At 40.4% G+C, this 13,140-nt stretch overlaps 3 protein-coding genes across 4 annotated transcripts; all 3 read left to right on the top strand.

The window, feature by feature from the left end:
- The first annotated feature begins 1,299 nt into the window (after window positions 1–1,299).
- On the top strand, window positions 1,300–5,448 carry LOC149038627 (uncharacterized). The gene is made up of 4 exons (XM_089184909.1): window positions 1,300–1,411; window positions 2,809–3,169; window positions 3,969–4,592; window positions 5,316–5,448. Exons 1-3 carry the CDS (start codon window positions 1,355–1,357, stop codon window positions 4,589–4,591), a joined length of 1,041 nt encoding a protein of 346 aa, XP_089041035.1. The 5' UTR covers window positions 1,300–1,354; the 3' UTR covers window position 4,592; window positions 5,316–5,448.
- LOC149038626 (uncharacterized) lies at window positions 5,233–8,108 on the top strand. The gene is made up of 6 exons (XM_089184164.1): window positions 5,233–5,242; window positions 5,316–5,507; window positions 6,483–6,598; window positions 6,694–6,854; window positions 7,021–7,357; window positions 8,005–8,108. The coding sequence occupies exons 1-5, from the start codon at window positions 5,233–5,235 to the stop codon at window positions 7,325–7,327; spliced, it is 786 nt and encodes a 261-aa protein (XP_089040290.1). The 3' UTR covers window positions 7,328–7,357; window positions 8,005–8,108.
- A 432-nt stretch (window positions 8,109–8,540) lies between these two features.
- LOC149038625 (uncharacterized) lies at window positions 8,541–12,886 on the top strand. Of its 2 annotated transcripts, none has more exons than XM_089184917.1 (5): window positions 8,541–8,850; window positions 9,225–9,401; window positions 10,105–10,243; window positions 10,901–11,237; window positions 11,673–12,886. In XM_089184917.1, the coding sequence occupies exons 1-4, from the start codon at window positions 8,671–8,673 to the stop codon at window positions 10,909–10,911; spliced, it is 507 nt and encodes a 168-aa protein (XP_089041043.1). In that variant the 5' UTR covers window positions 8,541–8,670; the 3' UTR covers window positions 10,912–11,237; window positions 11,673–12,886. The 2 variants fall into 2 exon arrangements, with proteins under 2 accessions (XP_089041043.1, XP_089041044.1); XM_089184918.1 differs by having other exon boundaries at window positions 8,544–8,850; window positions 10,904–11,237.
- The last annotated feature ends 254 nt before the right edge of the window (window positions 12,887–13,140 follow it).

Below are 13,140 nucleotides of genomic sequence, written 5' to 3'. Positions count from 1 at the left end.
GCCTGGGAAAACTGCTCTCAGTTAACATTCTTTTACTTCGTTTGCGTGCAGTAACGTTTTCCGACGTTGGCCCATGTTTTTTTAGGAATAATGATAAATAATGGAATCGGAAATTTGTGAGAAGTATTAAAGTTGCGCTCAGCAGGAAGCTTCTTCTGGCCGGCGGCCATTTCTCCTAAAAGGGGGGGGGGGGGGGTAGCGTATGGATTGGACGTATGGAGTATGAATAATCCCGTCGCACCCCCTGGTGGATGCTCGATACTTGATATTACAGCAATCATAAAATAGACTTTAGACGCCTCTAAAGACTGAATCCAACCCGAAAAAACTAAGGGAAAAACGATGATAATTTTGACAGATAAGGAATGTAATGCGGTTGATCAGCGTTCTATACACCTAATTGTCTGCTAATATGTATCACTTCCGCTTTCTGCTTATATTTCTAAATTTTTAAATTATCCTTCATTGCTATACCTTTGGGACCAAGCTGCTTTCTATCTGTGGAGATTTTTGAGATCCCCCAAAAAAGACTCTCTTCAGTTTATTATTTCAGCGCTTTCTGCGGTTTTCTTCGCAGCCGTCATCACTTTCGGTCTTGTCACAAATGCGCTCTCACTCCTTTAGACTGATAGAGGTGTTACTTGGTGGTACTCGGTGGTACTCGGTGGTACTCGGTGGTACTTCATAAAATTTAGTCCTCTAAATATTGGTTGCAACTGGAGACAAACCAAGATTAGACTTCATAAAAAATTAAAGTACTTAAATTTTACTTCTATCAATGATTGTCATCCCATAATTTCCTTTACGTACCCCGCCTAGAAAATGGGGGAGAGGAGGCTGGGGCAATTTTCTGGGCGCAATATTCATTTACACTTTTATTTCTTCGCACCATTGTTGAAAATCTCTTTCTTTTGCGTTTTGACCAGCTTGACTTTCTTCTTTTATTATTCTTGCGCATTGCGCATGAGTAGTTTTACAGGTCAACCCCTTTCCTTTCCCCTTCCCCCCTTGAAAATGAATGGTGAACCGTCTTTCCTACTCCGAAATCATCTGTTAGAATTTTTTTCTCATCCTCATCTCATCGTTGGTTATTGGTTGCTCATCCTCGATCAAAATAGATCAAGCTTTCCTCCTCTTCTATTTACCCCCCCCCCCCCCCCTCCACTTCACCCCTTGAATAAATTCGTCACATTCAGGGAAAAAACCTCGAATGTACTGGCATTAAATTTGAGAAGAGTTTGTTTAACTAAAAAAAGGTTACTAAAGTTACGCAATACCTGAATTTTTTTAAAAGATAAAGGGGATCAAATTTCCTGATTTATAAAGACACATTGCTCGTCGTGCAGTCTCTATAATGGTGTACGAGGTTCTTTTTTTCGCTTTCATATTTATAGGAATCAACACAGGCAGTGTAAGTACCCCTAACATTTCTGTATTGTAAATGTTGTTTGATGTGTATATTAGGACCGTTTGTAACACTAGTCTTGTCATGACTTGCATGATTTATTTTTCTAACGGGCGCTTTCAATGGCAGAATCGCCATAACTATTCTCGATATCTGATCTGTTATTGTAAACTTAATTGTCCACAAGCTCCAATTATTTCGTTTGGATTAGGAAACTGATTCGACCACAAACAAACTCAATTTTTCAGTCAGTATGAAAATCACAGGAAGTAATTTACATGCTTTGTATGTACAATCGATTGGTTCCGACAAGCTTAATGTTGAAATGGAGTCCTCGCTGTCACGTCAACAGGATTTATATTTTGCCTGTTTAGTTCGTGTGAAAATGACCACAGTGGTTAACGAAATTGACAAGAAATGAGCTGTTTCATGGAGACTTGCGATTGAGAAAAACTATAGCGGTGTGCCGCCAGGTCACGCGATGTGTAGATATTTCGTGTCAGTGCAAACTGTTTACGCTGGATATAACTGATTGCTGTTGCTGTGTCAAAAACTTAAACAGTTGCTTCCTTAATTGACTCATTTTCAATGGCGTTTTGGAGTTTTGCATTTGCCCGCAAGAATAAAATTTTCATTCAGAGAGATGAATAGGCACTTTGTTCTCTTTAAAAATAGAAACCGAAAGTGGAAGGGTCGTTGTTACATAAAAGCTTCCTGCGTTTGTAATCAGCATCACGAGTTAGTGACGATTACCACCAAATATGATCTTCGCCATCTTTAAGCAAACGTGTATTCCATGAAGTCGAAAGCATGAATACTGTAGTAATCGCAAGATAAAAACAGTTATCAACCAAACATACCATCAAAGCTAGAAACCAAATTGAAAGCGAAATCTTTGATACTAGAGGAAAACGGAAGGGCAAACATCACGATATTGTTGCCGATCACGTGTAATGTTGTTTTGACTTGACGTTCAATACTTGAGACCTCTGGTAAAAAATGTCATTTACTTAAGCTAAAAAATAAAATTAATTCAAAATTAAACTATTTTTATCTTACCAAAAAGCTGTTATTACTTAGTGTAACAATTTGCTCAGGATCGTACCTCCTGAGTGCTATTGTTCGAAGTTTTAAAAATAACTTTTTAATGAATAAGAATCGATAAAAAAAATCCAAATAACCAACTGAATTCAAAACAGAAGTTTTCTTTCATGATCTTTGAAGCCAGCTAAGCAGGCGTAAACAAGAAGCTCTCCACCTTCCCCCCTCCATTCCCTCTTCATCTCCCCCTCCCCTCTCCCTTCCCCATTTAGGGCTTTTTGTTCCTGTTTTTTTCGGGAAAAGACAGTTTAATCTTAAAAAACTGATTTCTTTGTTGTTGTTCCCCTTCTGTCTTCTTACAGTCGCTCAGCGGTAGTTATCTCAAGTTGTCCGGTCCATCCTGCAAGAAATGCCCTGCAGGATCTTTTACAGTCTGCTCTCTAAATGAAGAGTCACGATGTGTAAAGTGCGCGGAAGGAACGTACAACGATAAGCCTTCTCGCCGAGGAACATGCAAGCGCTGCACCAGATGTGGTCACAATGAATACGAGTTCCATCCCTGTAATTCAACGTCGAATACTGTTTGTGTGAAATGCAGCCAATGTCCTCCAGGCTTCGGCGTGTTCAGGCCTTGTGAAAAGACGAGAGACACTGATTGTGTCAAGTGTCCAATTTCCGAGAGCTTCCTCAGCAGTTATGGTAAAGTTGAATGCGGAATTAAAGGTAATAGTTGAGTTCTTTCCAAAATAAAAACGACTTTTCCTTTTTCTGCAATCAAGCGTTCCATTAACGGTGCACAAAAGACCTAGAATAAGTGCCCTCTTCAGCCTGAAAGGTGTTTTCTGTTGTGTGATGTAACGAGCGAGGTTGACCGCAGGGCCGTTATGTTGTGTATGCCTACGGGAGGTGCCCCCAGGGGTATTGATTATTGGGAATCGTCGTTATTTAAACCTTTAACTGCCAGATCAAATTTGTAATTCTCCTTAGTGTCAACAATGCAATTTTCGTAATTTACGTTGAGAGAATTTAGTATTGGATCAACTAATTATCCCCAAATTGATAGTTTTCATTATTCTCTTCACTTATCTGGTTGATATTGTATTGATATTGTAAGGAGAAATTCTGTCTTGATCACTCATGGAGTTTAAGGGTTGACGCCGGGGAGGGAGAACTCTTTTGGGGGGATCACATGGTTTTTAGGGGAAATGGAGGGGGTATTGGTGGACGCACAGCAGAGCATAAAGGAGGGGGGGGGACTATGGAAAGTTGACGGAAGAATCACAATATACTACGGAGCCTCAAGAAGGGAAAATGATTCCATGATTCTTCAGACACTCGTGAACATTTGGAAGACTGAAATGTTTTTTTTCGGTTGCAAAGCGCTCTGATACTTCTTAGGTATTTGAATTTCAGACAATGAGAAGTTTGAGTGACGCAAAGTGAGACATGTTACCCCACGCTAATTGTGTTGTTACACCACACCAATTGTGTTTCATCGTGCTTTTCATTTTTCATTTTGCAGTCGATTCTGTTCGCGACAATATCAAGGAGAAAAAAAAGCCTGAGGACCGATTCTTTGTTCTAAGAGAGGAGGTTAATCCTTGGGAAAATGGCAGAAAGAACCCAAAGTTTCAGCACCAACTTGCATTTGTTGAGAAACATGTCAACGCTAACATCTTTGTATCTGTAATGCCTTCTGTTGATCCAACGCCTTCAAATGTTTTCTTCTCTACGAAGCCCAGTAGTGCAGTAGACCAAGGAACAGTTTTGGTTAGTTCTGCTTTTTATGGCTCACCATCGTCATCACGGAGCGTCGAGAAATCAATCTCTTCTCCCGCGGGAGAAATCATCAGCCCTACACCCCGACCGGATATTCCTTCCAAACGTCGACCTCCATCTCGCCCGACAGAAAAATCCGTTTCCTCCTTTAAAACACCGACAAATTTTGAAATGCAGGGAGATGATCAGAACTATCCAAGTCGTACACTACAAAAAATTCGTCCAAACAGAACAGATGCAACGACAACGCGTGTAGCATCGCCTGTTTCACCTTCTGAGAGCGTCAAGGCCATGTTCATCAATCATGGAATGGATGACGAAAACAGCACAGAATCCTATCAGAATCATACCACCAGGTGGAGGTGATGTAAGGCTTAACTGACTCTCTCTTCCTCAATTTTGCGTGTCAGTAGCCAGCTAATGTGACCACCCTTGGCAACACAACCTTAGCTCCCTTTACTCCCCTGACATATCCAGGGGGAGGGTCCGGGGATCACGATCTCCTCTCTATGAGATCTGTTTGAGTATTTTTACTACTTGTACGAGAACAAAATTCTTGCAACGGCAGGATTGCATGTTACTATTCAGCATAAAGAATAATTAAAAAATGACCTAAAAGATCAAATCAAATGATCCAAAAGAGTTTTCTCCCCCTATTTTGTCTGTTGGACCCTATTGCGAGTAAGAAAAATTATATTGTGTTTTCTGAATCAAAGTTTGGATTCCCCCTGACAATAGTTTCTGGATCCGCCCCAGGGTGGCAGGGTGGTCTTGGGTCCGCGAGGGAGGCACTGAGATGGAGGGGTGGGGAGGGGGGGTTGTTGATTTTCAGAATCTCACGTTTCTTTGGATGTTCATGGGAGAAGTGAAAAGCTGGTGGAAAATAATTCATAAATTGTTTAGGAAACCAGATACACTGGGATAAGAAAAAACGGCAAGTGTTAAGAACCTCTGCGCGCTTTTCTTTGCATACAGTGACGCTTAACGTTCAGTTCGCTACTTCGACCATGTGTCACTGTAATTTCAAACGGGATATTTAAAACATCTCTGATATATTAGCCATTTTTTACGGGAACTGATACTTTCACAGGGAAATCGTTGGGATCGAACAGCCAACCTCTAACGAAGGAAAATAAAGTCAGAGAAACAAATCATGAACCTAGCCAGGATGTGTCCCATCATTCTCGACACTGGCTGTGGATAGTAGTGGCCTTGATTTCTGTTGCTGTTTTGGCGACGGGTTTGGTAATCAACCGATGGAGGCATCCAAAGAAAAACAAAGGTGAAAGGTTTCGATGTCTTGCAGCTGAAGAATTTATTTATGTTATGTTATTTGCTAAGCATAGTATGGGGTACGTCACTTTTGACGTGCGCATGAGCACTTGAGAGCAATAGATAAAAGTACATCCGAATTTAAAGTGTAAATTTATAATTTCTAATGATAATGATGACAAAGACCTGGCATTCCTCCCAATGATTCTAAGAAACTAATGCCGGACCCCCTTACTCCCGAGATTTCTACTCGCGCCCTTTCTTAGTGCTCCGGGATATGTTAAAGAAGTAGAGCATAATATCCAGTAGAAGTACGAATGTGTTCAAGTATGGAAAGGTATATCCAGTAGAACATGATATCCAGTAGAAGTACGAATGTGTTCAAGTATGGAAAGGTATATCCAGTAGAGCATGATATCCAGTAGAGGTGCGAATGTATTCAAGTATGGAAAGGTATATTCAGTAGAGCATGATATCCAGTAGATGTACAAATGTGTTCAAGTATGGAAAGGTATATCCAGTAGAGCATGATATCCAGTAGATGTACGAATGTGTTCAAGTATGGAAAGGTTTATCCAGTAGAGCATAATATTCAGTAGAAGTGCGAATGTGTTGAAGTATGGAAAGGTATATGCAGTAGAACATGATATCCAGTAGAAGTGCGAATGTGTTCAAGCATGGAAAGGTATATGCAGTAGAGTATAATATCCAGCAGAGATAGGATGTGTTCAAGTATGGAAAGGTCATCCCTTACTTAACAACATCGTAAACAAATTGTTAAACCTTTTGTTGGAAAGAAGAATGAATTTACAACAGAATTCAAAAGCACCTGAGCAATCATACTTAAACAGTTATTTACCTCAAGCTTAGAGAAAATTGTTGAGTAATGCCCTCGACTTCGTCTCGAAGATTTTTCAACAATATTCTGCCAAAATGCGGCCATTGAGGTATTCAAATAATTGCCGCAATGTCTTGTTATTTACAGGGTGTAGCCTCGCTTGTCCTCGTCCAAACTGCATACGCCCTCCACGCTGTGTGGCATCGTCGGACTGTTGTAATAGGACTTCTATATCAAGCGCGACAGGAGCTTACACGGAACAGGTATAGTAATGGAGGGTTCGTCCAGAATATTGACCTTCCTTGAACACTTTGTTGCCATTTCAGAGAGTGATTTTTACTGCATATTTAACTGATAGACTGAAAGCCCCACAAGATCAAAGCATACTCAGGAGGATGAAACAGGAGATTCTCTACCGAATCTCAACAACCCAGCTCAGCACACTTTGCCTCCCTTTCAAAGTAATCTTGTGGTCGCAGATGTTCATCATATCTCTCAATCTGATGGAATTGACACAAGGTGGGTGGGAAAACGAGTTGTGTAAGTGCAGATTATTTAAATTTTTCTCTTTATCTAAGTTGTCTTTTCACTGAGATCGATTTAGTCACATTTTCTCCTCACAAGGGGACGTCCAAATCACAGTTTCCACCATATTTTCTATGATAATCGACCCTGTTTTCTAAAGGTCTCCTGGATACATAACGGAAGCGGAGGCCACGTTCGACAGCTCTGGTGGACAGCTTTTCGCACCGGACTCTGATGTCGTTATCACTGTAAGGAGCGGAGCAGTTCAAGAGGGCACCAAGCAGCGTTTTTTCTTCCGCGTGCCTAAGGATGACTCCACTTTGTTGCAGGACATCCCGGATATGCCCGAAGGAACACTAATTTCCCCCGTTATCGAATGTGGACCTCACAGCGTTACTTTGCTTAAGCCGGTGGAAATCACTGTTCCGCATGATCTTTGCTGGACGAGGTCAGGAAGGATTCGATAAGGGTTTACAGATGTGAGCCATCTTCTAAAGGTAACTGTAAATCGCTATGCAAAGGCACTTGTGAAAAAATTGCTTTCACGCACAGCTGGGGTGGTACAGGGGGGTTATATAACCCGGAACCAATTAGAGTGCTGAATTTGGGCGGAACTGACCAAACAATATGGACATTATGGCCGACTTGATTTATCGCACAATCTCATCACCCCAAGAAGGTAAACAGTTTATTCGAGCTTGGGGTACCGGAACACTCTCTTAATTTTAGTGATGTTTTTGTAAGGTTTTCACAGACACAATGATCCGGTTTTAAGATCATTTTCAGACAACCAGTGGCTGTTTATACTGACTTGACCAAGGGTTACAACGGTCCTCGAAATAGCTTAGGAAGGCATTTTTCCAGGTTTTAAGCATATCCACAGGTATATATATTCTCGCATTTATGGTGGCTACATCAGTTACATAAAGACGAGTCCTTATTTATCATCTAGGAGGTAGGGAGGAGGGGGGGGGGGGTTAGGCCGGTGGAATTTTGATTGTGTCAAGATACAAATTACCTAATCCTCCCATAGGCCCCTATAATATTCGTATGATTCCCCCCCTTTCACTGGCAACTAATCCCCCTCCCCCCCCATAGATAATGTCTGGTACCTGAGGACGCTGTCAAATTAATTATGTTAAAGGGCCGCTACGATGGGAGAAAATTCCCTCAGCGTCAGAAAAAAACTGCCAATCCAAAGCATGGTTTACAGTGAAAAAGAACTCTATCCACATCAAGACTAGAAAATTTTCCATTTGGAGCGTGTTCGCCTGTGGCGGAACAAAGAGGAAGAGAGCGACTGTTTACTTCAGCAGACATAACCCGAGAAGTGATAAAATTTACCTGCGCTTCTACATTTACAGTGATAATAAGGATTCAAAGAAGGTAAGTCGCAAAACGAGTAGTCAGCTAAAATGGTCAAGTATAGCATAACGAGCTCAAATAAGCTCAGAGGGCAGATTTAGGGAAGAGGTGCAGGAGTGCGAACCACCTCCCTCCCCCTCCCCCCTTAAAAACTCAATAGCTGGGGCCTACATCTACCATATTTTTTGAGCCTGGGTGTTTCCAGACGATTCTTTGTTGCTAGCCTGTTCCAGGCGTTCAGTTAGTAAACCTGAGAGAAATAGTAAATAGTAGCTGTAAACGGTGCGATAATAGCGAAGGAGTGAAAAACGAGGGAGGCTTGGGTCGAGTCGCGAAAAGGAGGGAGGTCTGGGTCGAGTCGACTCTGTACAACTTGTTCCACTGTTAAATTTGGATTTAGATTTTTGTTGAGATTTATTTTAAAACATCCTAAGCGACGCTCTTTATGCTTTGGTTTACATCCCTATTTAACAAGCGAGTGAAAGCGCAGGAGAAAGAGTCTTTTCCTGGCTCGAGATCATCAAAGGAGAAAGCGTTTAAGATGTACGACGATGAAAAGGATGTGATTGTGAAGCTTACTGATCTTGAAGACGGTTGGGAACTGGATAAGCCTCCCAGTGTACAGGTATTGAGCAGATTTAACATGCAGTTCTAACAGATCTTATGGTATAACCGCTGGACACTGCAGATATTACATGACGTCATCTTAGATTTTCTTTGAACTCGTTTTCCCTTCCCCCCCCCCCCCCCCCTCTACCCCTCAACAAATGCCTAAATGCCTAATGCTACGTTAACGTGTAGTGTTTCGTATCATGACAACTCACTCTCGCCAAAAATTGCTTCGGAATGTTTCCCCATGACCTCGGTTATAAAGTTATGCGCGGAGTTGACCAAGGTCTTGGAGAGTGAGAAAGAATTTATTTTTTTATGATTCACTTCTCTTTCCATAAGTTAAGTAGTTTCCACGCAAGGTTAATACGTTGTAACCTTTCTTTGTAGATATACGACTACGACACTGCATATCGCAATGGATTTCGTGTCAAAGACGCCTGTGATTTTGCAGTTAGACCAGCACGTCCAGGAGTGAAAGAATTTTCCTGCAACCTTAAATTTAACCAAGAAGACAGCCCAACAGAGTATTCAATTTATCTTTACCCGGGGTATTCACCGCGACAGGTGAAGTACACTATTGTACAGAAGTCGTAAAACACTCGTGTGGCAGTAATTCAGCATTCCTGTTCTTGTAATAACGTTAACCTGTGCCCAAGTCGTGTAAAATTAGTTGCCCAGTCGTAAACCATTTTAGCTCTCCTGTGTTTGTATATCATTGCTACTACAAACCAACAAAATTCGTTCTCCATTCGTTTCCCAGTCGTGTGATGAATCGCAAAACAGTCGCACCCCTATGGTATGCCAGCATAATTGCTAAGGAGTGCGTTATATCTCGCTATATTCACCCCGCACGAGGTTATCGAAGTAACGCTAAATATTTCGGATTTAACTGGTCGTAATTGGCTTATTGTTAAACATATAGAGCCTGTTTAACGCTTTCTAGCAAACGAATGTTGACACGACCATTACAAATAAATATGTCGTTTCATTCGGTTTTGCTACTGTCAGGTGCACTTTACGGATTAACCAAGTGATTTAAGCACCAAACCTCTCTTTACCTCTGATAGTGACCCGAACAATTATACTAAACTAATCATCTTCCCAAGGATAAGTGAAAATTGTTAATCATTCGTTAAGTAAACCGACAGTAATCGAACGGGAGTCGCGTACGTAGCAATATTAATTGTAGGATGGTTTAGGACTAAGTTATGAGTCAATATGTTATCGAGGTTATTCTGTTTTATTTTGTTTGTTATTCAATCAACAGACAAGTCGAAAGATTTTTGTCCAAAATTCTAAGAGTGGCACATCTTCCAACGGTTGTGAGTTTGCGGGTGCAGTTTCTATCACAATGCCACCAGAGGAGAACGAAACCAATGAAAGCCAAGAAACGATAACCTCAATGGGTTAGTGACATCAATTGGTTATCATAAGGGCTAAAACTCCAAACATCAGCTTTAGAAACTCTTTACGGCAGCCAATTTACAATAACAACTCAGTTGATAGAACCAAACTATCTTCTTATACCCCCCATACCCCCCTTCCCCCCCCCCCCCACCCACGTAGTACCACAGTTTACCACTTTAAACTGTAAAAAACCTGAAAGTTTTTTTCTGTCTTAGGCCCACATCTTATACAGTTTAAGCCAAAATGGTCTCCATGGAAGGATTACACATTCTTCTCTCGCGTTTCTATATGTTTTGAGAATCATTTTGAACAAAATTCACGACACAGGATTGAATATTTCTAGATATTCGTGGGATCTACGAAAACGGGAACTCGAGTAACTTAAGAACAATTTGATAGCGATTATCCTTGCCGAGAGTAAAGTTGGTTGAGAGAGAGGCGCGAATTTTCTAGAAAAATCACAGAGCGAAATACAGCGGATTACCTTCGATGCTCAACTGAAAATTACTTTAGAGTATTGGAGTTAAACTGAGAGGAATGCAATCCCGTGGCAGGATTGACGCGACGTGGTTGAATAAATGGGGAAAGCTTGTCCACGAATTTACGAAAGAGATTAACATAAAAGCAATGATGTTGTCTGATGAATGTTTTTTTAGCAGATTCCTAGGCCAATCAAACAGAATCTTTCAGCTGCGATATATCCTCGATGGGCAGTGACAGACAACCAGCAACAGAAGACCATTTCCACTGCATACGCGAGGAAATCGGTGCTAAATGGAAGGACGTTCTGCGAAAACTGGGTCTCAAGGAGTCGGAGATTGAAAATATTTGCGTGGATCACATGCGTGAACCATATGGGGTGAAAGAGGCTTTTTACCAAGGTCTAATGAGGTGGAAAAGAAGTTTCGGCAAGGAAGCTACTACCAAAAAACTGTGTGACGTTCTTCGTGAGGCACGCTGCACGGAAGCTTTGAAAAAGTTTAGAGAATTAAGGTATGTTCGCTAAAATATCATTGTATTAATATTATCATATTTATTCCAGATTCGGTTGCATTTGAGTAAAATAAAGCATTTTTAGATTCAATGTCGTAAGTACTCTGGAATTGCATTGGTATCTTAGTGCAGACGTTGTCCACTGCGTCGCCATCGTCGTCTCTTAAACTCTGTTATGACAACAGTAGTCTACAAGCGGTTCCTCGTTCTCGGCGAAGTCCGTCGCGGGAGTTAAAAGCCGAAATCAGTGAAAAAAAAAATGATTTTGCAAAAGTAAGGTGTAAGGACTAAGGTAGAGTGGCATGAAAAGTCAAATTGCCTCTTTCTCTAGTCCTGTGGTTTAAAGTAATACCACCATGTTCATATGAACTTTGCAAAGCAACGGACTGCATGTTTTGCTGTGTAAATTTTAAATCGACTTTCTGTCCTCTTAAGTTGCAGAGTGTGACGCTGCTACTCCAGATCAAGAAAGGGCGGTAATTATTTGAACCAGATTACCACAATTACATGGTGGCTTGTTAGCTGTTTTAAACCGGTTCAGATAAATTCGAATCTTGTCCTATCGGGTCATAAAATTGTTTTCGCCAGGCCCGTGTTTTGTGCCCGGACCTTTTAGAAATATTTTCGTATAAGTTTCTTTCGTTTTCGGTTAGTTCTGCTAGATTTCTGAAATATGGAATTCACATTTCTCCCTTTTCACCCTAACATCAATATGCACATTTTCCTTAATGTTCTCTATACATTTCCAAATGTGCTGGCAAAGAGAATTTGTTCAACAATCAAGAGGTTCTTTAGTTGATTATCATTTCCTTTATTCTCCTGACCTTAATGTTTGATTCATGGGTGATATTGTAAGGAGAAATTAGATGCTGGTCACTCTCAGGGATTAAAAGGGTTAACTGACACCCCTTAGGAACTTGTATTCAGCTACTCGGTAAGAAAGTGGTATTTTGATGTAGCTAGACTGTTCTTTACAATTTGTATTTTACTAATATTGTTTTCGTTATTCTGGAACTGAAGTATGACGGTAAGAAATTTAGGGAGGAAAGTCGTTTCTGTAAGTGGTAAATAAATAATAGTAAGTTACTTAGTAGGCAAGAAAATGTCCCTTTTGGTTGGACAGGAACTTTTAAGAATTCACTTTGTCGCTCATTGAATGAACTACCTCCTAACATAAGGGACTCTAACACCTTGTCAGTCTTTCGCGAGAAATTGTTCACTTATTTTTAAGTTCAGTGCTAATTTTTATTATGAGTTTAGAGCAATTGGTCTTCGACACTCATTTTCTTAACTTGGTAAATAATTAACAGTAACTTTCATTATGGCGGCTTATATTAAGGAATCTTGTGTTCTGTTTTAAGCTGTCCTTAAATTGAAAGGATTGGTTTGTTCATTGTAATAATTTGGAATCTGTGTTAGAGATTAGAGATTAAAGAAAAGTTACACGCAGCCCGACACGATTGGCTGCCATAGGTTGATGGACGTTTACTAAAATCCTCCAACACCTGGTGATACTGTCACCTATAAATACTAATGTATGTTCTTACGCAATTGATTGTGACTAAGCTAGTCCTCCTAGAAGTCTTTATCAAGTGAAGTTAAAAATAAAGGGAGTGTTATGGAGAGGAGTTTTTCCCTCAACAATAAAATGCTCTTGTCGTGCAATTTCTGCTACTTCTGAAAACACGCGTCATATTAACTCTTAATTTTACTCGGTTTTATGCGATTACCAATACACTCACTAAAAAAACTATATATTTTGATAGAGAGAGAATCAAAACTCATGCCAGATGTAAATAACATATTTTGATCATTAGCACAGTGTAGGACACGTTTTTCTATCAAAAATAATTTGTAAAAGCGTGGTTATAAAAAAATGGTAATAAAAATATATCAACGGGAA

This window comes from Pocillopora damicornis, chromosome 10, assembly GCF_964200805.1.
Source record: "Pocillopora damicornis chromosome 10, jaPocDami1.2, whole genome shotgun sequence".
NCBI lineage: Eukaryota > Metazoa > Cnidaria > Anthozoa > Scleractinia > Pocilloporidae > Pocillopora > Pocillopora damicornis.
Note: the sequence above shows the minus strand (reverse complement) of the source record. Positions and strands in the feature narration are given on the sequence as shown.

Bases quoted from the DNA above. Each gene is read 5' to 3' on its own strand.
- LOC149038627 (XM_089184909.1), top strand. From the start codon at position 1,355: ATGGTGTACGAGGTTCTTTTTTTCGCTTTCATATTTATAGGAATCAAC. The intron at 1,412-2,808 runs GTAAGTACCCCT...GTCTTCTTACAG, and splicing joins TAGGAATCAACACAGGCAGT to TCGCTCAGCGGTAGTTATCT. The intron at 3,170-3,968 runs GTAATAGTTGAG...TTCATTTTGCAG, and splicing joins AGTTGAATGCGGAATTAAAG to TCGATTCTGTTCGCGACAAT.
- LOC149038625 (XM_089184917.1), top strand. From the start codon at position 8,671: ATGCTTTGGTTTACATCCCTATTTAACAAGCGAGTGAAAGCGCAGGAG. The intron at 8,851-9,224 runs GTATTGAGCAGA...CTTTCTTTGTAG, and splicing joins ATAAGCCTCCCAGTGTACAG to ATATACGACTACGACACTGC. The intron at 9,402-10,104 runs GTGAAGTACACT...TTCAATCAACAG, and splicing joins CGGGGTATTCACCGCGACAG to ACAAGTCGAAAGATTTTTGT.
- LOC149038626 (XM_089184164.1), top strand. The intron at 5,508-6,482 runs GTGAAAGGTTTC...TGTTATTTACAG, and splicing joins GCATCCAAAGAAAAACAAAG to GGTGTAGCCTCGCTTGTCCT. The intron at 6,855-7,020 runs GTGGGTGGGAAA...TGTTTTCTAAAG, and splicing joins TCTGATGGAATTGACACAAG to GTCTCCTGGATACATAACGG.